This window comes from Mustelus asterias, chromosome 15 (assembly GCF_964213995.1).
Source record: "Mustelus asterias chromosome 15, sMusAst1.hap1.1, whole genome shotgun sequence".
Classification (NCBI taxonomy): Eukaryota; Metazoa; Chordata; class Chondrichthyes; order Carcharhiniformes; family Triakidae; genus Mustelus; species Mustelus asterias.
In genome coordinates, this window is record NC_135815.1 from 91,728,259 (window position 1) to 91,739,338 (window position 11,080).

General features: G+C 42.7%; 1 protein-coding gene across 1 annotated transcript; it reads right to left on the reverse strand.

The window, feature by feature from the left end:
* Window positions 1-6,048: 6,048 nt before the first annotated feature.
* foxa2 (forkhead box A2) lies at window positions 6,049-9,882 on the reverse strand. Its single transcript, XM_078230322.1, has 2 exons — window positions 9,653-9,882; window positions 6,049-8,356 (listed from the first exon to the last, which is right to left on the reverse strand). The coding sequence occupies exons 1-2, from the start codon at window positions 9,737-9,739 to the stop codon at window positions 7,151-7,153; spliced, it is 1,293 nt and encodes a 430-aa protein (XP_078086448.1). The 5' UTR covers window positions 9,740-9,882; the 3' UTR covers window positions 6,049-7,150.
* Between the last annotated feature and the right edge of the window lie 1,198 nt (window positions 9,883-11,080).

An 11,080-nucleotide genomic window follows, 5' to 3' on the forward strand; every position in this document is an offset into this window, starting at 1 on the left:
TTGCGATGGAGGGTGCAATTTCTTACATTATTTGCTGGTCTCGTTAACTGGGCAAACACACTCTCCAACAGCAGCCTCCACCCCCCACCCCCCCCCCCAATCTCATTTTTCTCTTTTTAATCTTCCCCAGTTCATTTCGGTTTCACCGTTATCAGTTTACGGTGAACCTTGTCTGGTCTCTAATGATCTCCGGGAAGGTTGTTCCGTTCAAGGAGGGGCGAAATTCCCCAATTCCCCGCACGCCACTTCTTTGAAACAATGCGCTCGGCATCGTTCCCCGATTTATCAAAGGGCGTGAAAGCCTTTGAAAACCTGTTATCTCCAATTATCTATGCATCCATCCTCACTTGCTTTTGATTCGATTTCCTAATGTTCCCCAATATATCTCGATCTCCGTGTTTGCCCAGCGCTATATATCTCTGAGCGTCTCTCATTTGACCATTTAGAGATCTGTCAAATGTATAAGAGGTACATCTTCCTCCGCTCTGTTCGTCACAATAACACTGAGGGCTTGAGAATCCAATTAAGCGGCGCCCCCTCTCCTAGCCAATTAATAAACGTCGATAAAAAATACATTAATTTTCTACCTAACAGCGAGCAGGCGGTCCGGTGAAAGGCAACAGTTGAATTTTCCGTTCAGAAACAGATAAGAGTATTTGCTGCAAAATGGTTTGGTATCCATCAATTTTAAATAATTGTTCCAATTCAAGACAAAACAGTGTTTATCGATTGACTTTGGTTTATTGCAACTGTTTTCCAATTTAGCCACAATCCACATCGAACCCAAAAAAATAAACCTTAGAGGGGGAAAAAAGGGCATTTTTCCCCCACTTTTAATCCGAATTGAATATTGTAATAATCATCGAATTACGCTTCAAATATGCCTTCTTTTTAGTCACAAGTCAGTTCAGGTGAGACAAGTCACAACGGCGTTCCTGTTAGAATCGGGTCAATTGACATGTGCCGGCATCCGTCTAATATTTCGAAAAAAAAACCTGAAATAGGGGCACATCCTCACAGATAACCTACCTGATGCCGTTGGGTGCAGCCGCTCCGATACCCAGCTCCTGAAACCGCCTCATGATTGTGAAGAAGTCGAATCATCGCAGGATCATTTGAGCTCAACTCCGGCAGTGTTGACTTTAGCACAAAGCAAAGATTTCACTGCCCGCCTAGGTCCAAAATGATTATTTTACCAAGATATTGATCGGTGTCATAAAATTCCTTGAAGCGCGATGTGGAGAAGGGAAGGGAGGGGAGGGGGGGTGGGGGTGGAATTAGGAGATATACCCCAGGTGGAGATTGACTGGAGGTGCGAGGGGCGATTGAAACCTGGCTCCCTTTTCACAGAGAGTGTCGATTTTCACATTTGTTTCGGCGGAACTATTCGCTGGTTTATTAATAAAATCCAACATTTAGGGTGGACGTTTGAAATATAAGTAAAATAAATGGAAAAAAAAGCAGGGTAAAGCTTTAATATTGAAACGTGTGACAGCGGGTTGGAGAATTTTACATGGTGTGTGTGCAATATACGTTACAGGTCTATGCAGTCCATCCATCTACTTTTGTGTACATCGAAATACAAAAGTGGATATATTCAAGTATAAACAGCCAACAAATTTGCCTGCTGTGGTTATGTTTGTATCTATGCGTGTCGCACATATATATGTACACATACATATACACAGCCATCAAATATATGCCATATATATATCACCATCAAGTATGTGCTTTTTATATATATAATGCACACACAACCATCGAGTATGTGCTTATTGTATAAATATATATACTCACGGCCATCAAATATATGAACATAAGATCATCAAATATGATATATAGATGACAATCAAAAAATTTATACACGACCATCGAATATATTATACACAGAGCCATCAAATTTTATATATAAACGGCAATCAAATAACTGTTATACCTGTGTTCGGTCATCAATATTTGCTATGTAGATATGGTCATCAATATATGCTATATAGATATGGTCATCGATATATGTTATATATAGTCATCAAATATATGTCATGTGTATATATGGTCAACAAATATATGTTACATGTACAGTCGTCAAATATATGTTATTTGTCTATAGTCATCAAATATGTGTTATTTATATATTCACAAATTTATCAAATAAATGTTATTTATACATACACACATTTATCAAACATATATTTTATATGTACACACACACAACAATCAAATGTTATATATATACAACCATCTAACATATCGTGTATATACACACCTATCAAATATATGTTATTTATATATCTGTGCATACACACACAACCATCAAATGTTATATATACACACAACCATCAAATGTTATATAGACACACAACCATCAAATGTTATATATACACACGGCCATCAAATATCATACAGATACACACGGCCATCAAATATATCGCACATACACAAACACACATCTATCAAATATGTTATTTATATTTATATATGTGTGTGCACACACACAACCATCATATGTTATATTATATATATATATATATATATGCACGGCCATCAAATATATGGTATATACACAAACAGACATCTATCAAATATATGTTATTTATATTTATATATGTGTGTGTACACAGCCATTAAATTGGCCTGCTGTGCTGTGAGAGAGTTTCATACAGTGCGGCAACTTATCTCGCCGGATCAGTTCAGTGAGAGACACTTTAAAGTAGTTTTAAGGCGAGCCCCCCTGACAATGGTGCTGTGATATGGAACCATGTAGGTTAGAGCATCGCATTCACACGTTCCTTTGTCACCGCCGCTGGCTCATTTCTCGCTGTATTCTGTCTCGCTCCGGGAGGCTTTTATGCGATAATGAAACACATTTTATGGTTGGCTCGCGACGTGTGTGTCCCCGGAGCGAGAGACAAGTTGTTCCTGGGCGTTTCGCAGCCGCAACGGTGTGCTGGGACAATGCGGAATTAGAAGGGGGATTTAATGTTGTTATTTCGCTCGAACAGTACTTTATTATACTCTTCACTGGCGCGTGGGAAACTATATCCGGGATTGGGAAATACCAGCAATTTGATCCAAGATTTATTTTTTATCCCTGATTCAAAACAATACTGAATTTTAATCTGGGCGGTTGAAAATCACCTGGTTCTCAGTTGATATATCCGAGCTTTAGGCAGGCAACACATGGTTATTGCTGGGTTGGCGAACTCATCGCTCAACCTATCATAATGTACATTATTTTGTTCAGGATGTGAGGGGGGAGGGTGTGGGGGGCGGGGGGGGGGGAGGTGGAGGGGGAGGGTTTGGGGGGGGAAGTGTGGAGGGGGGAAGTGGGGGGGGGCAGCTTTTTCACAATCCCCACCGACGGGGAATCCCAATTAATAAAAGTAAACGATTGCAGATGCTGGAATCTGAAACCAAAAGAGAAAATGCTGGAAAATCTCAGCAGTTTTGGCAGCATCTGTAAGGAGAGAAAATAGCTGACGTTTCGAGTCCAGATGACCCTTTGTCAGAGCTGAAATCTCTTTTTGGAGAATCTCAATTCTTCTCCCCAAAAGTAACCTCGTTAAGCGACTGGCGATATCTCGTTAAGTCTGACCAACAGAGCTGGTTTAAAGCGAGAATCGTCAAATTATATGTGGCACCAAGACAACTTTTTGCACAGTTCCCTGCTGTGTCGGAATTGTCTATTAATGTCAACTCCCTCCCCCCTCCTTTCTCTTGATTATTTTGCTTGAGAGAAGATGCATGCGAGTGAATAGGCCCATACAATTCTAGGGCAGTCTTCCACATGTGTGTGTGTGTTTGCACTTGACATTTTGAGTTAAAATCACCAATCGCCTTTTGCAGTTGAGAACCTTCGGCGAAACATCCGCTTCAAGTTTTATTTATTTCCTATCGACCCACCTGAATCAGATTTGATCAGAATAACACTTAAATGACAATGTTCATTCGGAGGGGGCCGGTAGAGGAACGATGAGCCGAATGGCCTCCTGCTGCATTTCCAAAACCCGGGGGAGGGGGGGGGGAATAATTGTTCAGATTCATTTCTGAATATAGCATCCAAAGCCGACTCTACCCTACGTCTGGTCTGCCTTAAGCAGTGATTTTATAATATATATATCTTGACCATTTCTGTACACCTTCCATGTCTTTGTGTAGCTTGTATCATTTCGATATGGTGCTCCCATTGAGCCTTCCCCATTTATAACACCTCTTTTTTTTAAAATGAAGCGAATGGACTAGTGTTGCTAACTTTCTGTGCTATTGACCGCTCTCACACGAGCCAGGGGAACGTGTGCAGCCCTGATCTGTCTCAACCATCTTGCGGGTCAGGAGATAGAAGGATAACGGGCGATATGCCCCCTCTCAACCCCTCTCTCAAAGCAGACAACCAGCTTCAGAATTTGACTTGATTTATTATTGTCGCATGCATTAATATATCAGTGAAAATTATTGTTTCTTGCACGCTTTGCAGACAAAGCATACCGTTCATAGAGAAGGAGAGGGTGCAGAGTGTAGTGTTGCAGCCATAGTTAGGGTACAAAGAAGGATCAACTTAATTCTACGGACCGGGGTCAAAATCATAGCCCCATTTAAACAGGAGGCGTCCAGTACTGTTGAATCCAATCCCCAATATTTAGCGTCTTTATATTAAGAATTGTAAAAGAAAATGGGGAGGGGGGGGGGTTGAATAGCAATTTTAATAATTGAAATGCGTCATGCACTGCCAGTGAAACATAATACAGTTATAAGTTAAGGGGACACAAAGCAGGTTGCGCTATCTAGTTGGCTCTGACATTGGTTAAACAAAAGAGTTGCCAAATCAACCCGGCATATTTCGTAATTAAATTAAGTGAAAAGTCAGGGAGTATAATGCGGAAAATTTTAATCGGATTTGGGGATTCAATGTCGGTGCGTTAAGTCTTCCAGCGGTGGCCACATTCTTCCTGAACATGGCGGTGGAATGGAACAAAACACACACACACACACACACACACTGCGGTTAAAAAGTGGTCTTAAGCCATGCAATTCTATCCGCAAGGATCTGACCGTTGATGAACCTCCAAATCCGGTCTCCATCCGAGGAATCAAAACCCGAAATGTCAGCGGGATCAGAAGCGGTGTGACGAAAATATAAAGTTTAATCAGCTGGAGCAGTGTCCTCAGAAGTTGGTACTGGGGATGGGGGGGGGGGGGGGGGGTGTAGAATGTATCCACTTTAATCTGTACACCCCTTTCCAGAGTACATCTAGAAATATTAGAGGATGTATTGTTTTATATGCTTTTTTTTGGGGGGGGGGGTGCAGGAGGGTGGGGGAAGATTAAATATTAGCCCACACTAATATAAATTTGCATGTAAGCTTTATAGGGACTACGGCAGCTAAAAAAATAAAAGAGTTGTCAGTCAACGCCTTGCTGGTCTAGATATTGATGCATTCCTTCTAGATACCTCTTCACTGGAGTAGCAGCAATGCTTCTCAGTGCTGGCGAAATCTACACCATTATTCTATTGAAACCGAAACGGCGACAGAAGCTGGGAGGAAGGGGAGAAGGAGAGAAAGAGACTGTCCACTCCTTTACCTGGCGCCACGCTACATTGTGGGAGCAAGCAATCTGACCCAGAGAATACTCCACCGGCCCCCTACCCTACAATGCTAATTCCATCCCCCACCCCCAGCCAAAAACAAAAATGGGACACTAAAAATTCTTACCTGTGCAGAGGTGCAAAGTCTTATTAAATCCACAGTTTCCTCTTGACTATCGAGGTGTGTTAGTGCACCGAAAATTAAGACAGCACTACCCTCAATAGTGTTGCTGGGCGCGAATAGGCAGTGGTCTTGTAATACAACTTGAATGAATAGCCGGGGAAACATCGAGTGCATTTTAACATGAATGTCCGCTAAGCGTCGAAATTATCTAGCGTTTCAATAACAACAGACTAGACCGAGATGTCTACTTCTTTTAAAAATTACTTCATCCGGTTAATGAGATAATTTGACTGGAGGAACGGTGTTAACGCAGCATTCAAATAAGAAGAAAAATGCCTTTTAACCGGATCAAAATATGTTCGTTTATTTATTTTTTTTTGTCGTGTGTCTGTTAAATTACATTTTTTTCCTCCTTTTATAAAATCTTAACATTTTCAACCGAAATGAAAGCGATTCCAAGTCTGTTACATCGGTAAACAACATCAACAACGACAGCAAAAACAAAATAAAAATAAAAATAAAATTGGAAGTTTCTCCACACCTAAGAATCTACCGCTTAACAATAAATTAAAAAAAAAATCATCACTTTCTTGAGTTGGTGGGGGGGTGGAAAAAAATGCAGATCTTCCAGCCAGAGCTCGGGACGGGATTTCTAAGGAAATTACGAAAAGTGCAACATTCTTTTTTTTAATATAGCAATTAACCTTTCGTTGGTGGGAGCTGACAGAATCCCTTTCCCCTCTCGGCAACAACTTGCGGCTATGGGAATTACGGGGAACCTCGACAGAGTGAATGGATGCAACACTTCAAAAAAGACATTTAAAAAAAAAACACTTTTCCGTTTCGTAGAGATTCGGTCGCCCGCTGGCAGAACAGACAAGATTCACAAGTCATAAATAAAACATACACAAACTATAATTTACTTTGCTGAATTTAGTTTTCGGTGTGGGGAGTATTAAAACGGGGAGCAACATTCCTTCGAGTTTATTTTGTGTGTGGGAGGCGGGAGGAACACTCGTTTTGTTCCAGTTTGATTCCTTCGTGTTAAGCTACAACTCCAACTGTACACAGGGATTTTTTTTCGGTGGTGGAGGGAGAGGGAGTCTGCATTTTTTTAAATATAACCTCCTTCTAAAATATTTTGTGATAACAAAGGAAGGCTTGGGGGTGGGGTGGAGGGGGGGGGGGGGATTTCGCCCAAATTGTCCTAAATAAAAAAACCAAAAAGAATAAAAATAAAACAAGAATCAACCTCTAAACAACTGAGACAGCTAACAGTTTCAGAACATCAAAATTATGCATTGGGCACAAAACGACTGCCTCCCCACACACACCGACCCTCCTCCCCCCCCCCCCCCCCCTTCCCTTTAATTATCATTTGTTACAAATGTACACAGCCATCGGAGTCCATTTGTACCAGGGGTAGTTAATCTCTCTTTTTTATTTTAAGAAGAGTTCATAATGGGTCTGGAATACACACCTTGATAGTAAGACGTGTCGCTGGAGATGGGCGATGAATCTAAGACGGTTTTGGAAGTCATGGGCAGATTGGCGGACATGGGGGAACTATAGTTAGAATAGTGCATCACCTGTTCGTACGCCTTCAAGTCCATTTTGTGGTGCTGCTGTTCCGAAGACATGAGGTTGTTAATTGAGAAGGGGTGGTTGAATGAGTAGTGGTGTTCTGGTTTGAGGTGGCTCTGAGCCTCCGTGGGGATGTGGGACAGCACTGAGTGATGCTGGTGCATCAAGTGTTGCTGAGCTTGGGAGACGGCGTTGCTGTGCTCGGGGCTGAGCGTGGAGCTCGACTTCAGGTCTACCAGGGCTCGCTTCTGCCCGCTGCCCGGCGAGCCGCTGGAGTGGGGCGACTCGTTGCCGGCGCTGCCCTCGGGACTGCTGCCGCTGCCGGTGGAGCCGGTGTCGCCGGCGGCGGACGCCTTGCGGCCGGGGTCCTGCGAGTTCTTCAGCGCTTGTTTCTTCTCGCACTTGAAGCGCTTCTGGCGCCGCAGGTAGCAGCCGTTCTCGAACATGTTGCCCGAGTCCGGGTGGAGGGTCCAGAAGGAGCCTTTGCCCGGCTTGTCCGGGGACCGGGGCACCTTGAGGAAGCAGTCGTTGAAGGATAGGGAGTGGCGGATGGAGTTCTGCCACCGCTGTTGGTTCTGCCGGTAAAAGGGGAAGAGGTCCATGATCCACTGGTAGATCTCACTCAGGGTCAGCATCTTGCTAGGGGATTGCTGGATAGCCATGGTGATGAGCGAGATGTAGGAGTAAGGCGGTTTAGCATGGGTGTAGCTGCGGCGGTAAGTCTTGGGATCCCTTGACCTGTTGAGGTTGGACTGGCCGTACATGGGGCTCATACTCATGTTGCTGTAGGAGGTCAGGGCATTCATAGAACTGGCCTGGGCGCTCATCGGGCTCATGCTGGGGCTGAGGGCATTGCCCATGCCCGTAATGGCGGCTCCCATGCCATTCATTGCCCCCGCTCCAGGAGACATACCAGTCATCGCCGGGTTCATACCGTTACTGACATAAGACATGTTCATGGAGCCCGCTGTCATGTTGGCCGTGGTACCCATTGCAGACATACTCATGTAGGTATTCATCCCGTTCATCCCAATTCCCGGGTTCATATTGTTCACGGTAGGGTAACCCTAGGAACCAAACAAGAAGAAAAATATATAATGGTCATTATTGAGAAACTGCCAACGCATTAACTAACCTGGTTAAACCTTTATTATTATTATTTTTGATTCCTTCCTTAAAGTTACAAATGGACCGATAAAAACCCAAATCCATTCCTTGCTTGTTCCAAAAACGGAATTCAAATGGAATGGTACCGGCAATCGAGTTAAAGTTTTTATTGTAATTAAATATTTTACTCCTTCCTTAAAGTTATAAATGGACCGGGCAAAACCCAAATCCATTCCTTGCTTGTTCCAAAAACAGAATTCAAATGGAATCCAATTCATGGTACCCGCAATCGAGTTAAAGTTTTTATTGTAATTAAATATTTTACTCCTTCCTTAAAGTTATAAATGGACCGGGCAAAACCCAAATCCATTCCTTGCTTGTTCCAAAAACAGAATTCAAATGGAATCCAATTCATGGTACCCGCAATCGAGTTAAAGTTTTTATTGTAATTAAATATTTTACTCCTTCCTTAAAGTTACAAAGCTAATAGACCGGGAAAACTCAAATCCATTCCTTGCTTGTTCCAAAAAAAACCAAATTGAAATTGAATCCAATTCATGTCCCCGCAACCGGGTTAAAAGTTTTTAACATGTAATTCGCCTCAACAAATAATCCATTGCAGCATTGTCATCCTTTGCAATGACCAAAGTTCGATCTTGCTTGCGGTTTGTTTGTTGATTGTTGGCAATAAAGCTTCACTTTTTTTGTTTCAATAATAATCTAATTAAAAAAAATAAACACCAGCTGGATACTGAATAACCAGGTCTGGTTGCTTTGATGTGTTGGTCTAAATGATACAATTCTGCCCGGGAATGAACGAATTCCGCAATAAGAAATGGAAAAATATATAAATATAAAAATTAGCAATAATGATGTTTCACTAAAAGAAGTCCACAGAGCAGGTTTGTGCGGTTTAGGGACAGGGAGATAAACTTCCAATAAATCCGGACATGAGTCGAGTCAAAACTCAACTTTTGACTTTCCGTAAATAACACTGAATTCAATCACCGGCCTCAAAAAAAAGGGGGCAGTTAAATAAGTTATGTCTCCAGCGCTTTCGAAGTATTTAAATGTACAACTGAAACTCTATTTTAGGCAAATAGAAGATTGTTTAAAGAATGTTACGGTGCAAATCGTGGAGGAATTGAAAGCGCCACAAGTCAATATTTGATCGCAAAGTTAATATTATCTTAAGGCTAATATTATCTTGTACATAAAGAGGATTGCCTTTTTTTAAAAAAAAAGCCCAAACCTACCTCGGATTCACCATAGTAGGAGCTCCAGTCTGCGTGTTCATGTCCTTCCATTTTCACTGTGCCTAGCATGCTGGAGGTAGAGTGCATTATAGAGCTAGGGAGAGAGAGAGAGGGGGGGAGAGAGAGAGAGAGAGTGAGAGAGAGGAAAAAAAAAGTTCCTGCTTATACAAGATTGTGGGCGATGGATCTCCCCCGTGTCGAAATGCGGAATAGCTTATTTGGAAAGTGCTGGGTTCCACAGGCTGGGCTGTGCACTGCCTCTGCAAACGACCCTCTATTGACAGTGCCTTGAAGTGACGCGGGGTGGCAAGCGGTGAACGGTGATATAGCAATGTGTGCGCCACACCAACCTCCAATCCCAAATTTCCTCACAGCCTATTTGAATAATCATCTCACACCTAGGCGTGAGAGCGTTCGCCTTCGCCTCTCCATTATACACCTGCCAACCAACCTCAAAAGGGAACGTTTGAATAGATCCATTAAACCTTAATCTGATTTGTTCCATTAATGGCAGTGCGGTTTTTTTTTGGAGGGGGGTGGGAGAACGTGGGGGGGGGGGGGGGGGGCTAGTCTACATGTATTTTATAAAAATAAAACTCAGCCAATATTATTGAGCATGCTGCATTATGGCGTGTGTTATTTTGTCAATCGCATGAGCAAATTGAGATTTTTTTATTGTTGGAATTTTAATTGCTCCCAACCCTCCCCAGAACTGTTTGCTAATCCACCTATTTCCCTGGAACGAAAACTGTGGGGTTGTCACAACGGATTTGAAAACACGAGGTGCTTGATAAGGTGGCCTCTTCCACCGCCCCCACCCCCCGCAACTCCTGCCTAAAGATTTTCATTCTGCCCAGTCTCACTCACCCAGTGACAGTCGGTGCCAGGATACTAAAACGGCTTCGCCCCGCTTACGTTTTTTTTTACAAAAAGAGTGACTTTTTTTTTAAAAGCCAAAGAAATTCGATCGAAAATTACTGCTAACCGCATTTGTGAAGGCTTCTCTCCACGATTGGCTTAGTTAATGTATAGTGAGTGTGTTTATGTATTGGGGAGGGGTCGGTCTAAAACTTCTCACTACCGTGGGCAAGGTGGTAAATATTGTGCAGACACATCTTAAAATCCTGTCAGAAATTCAGACTTAAAATTACCCATGGAGATATTTCTATTATGAGTGAAAGGGCGAGGTTAAATGCGTTGCTTGGGGTGTTAGACACACCCACACACAAACTGGACACAGACACACCTACACACACACACACACACACTAGGCACACCTACACACAAATTAGACACACACACACAAACTAGGCACATACACAAACTACACACACAAACCACATACACCTGCACGCAAACTGGACACAGACACACCTACACATACACTAGACACACACAGACACATCTACACACAAATTAGACACACAC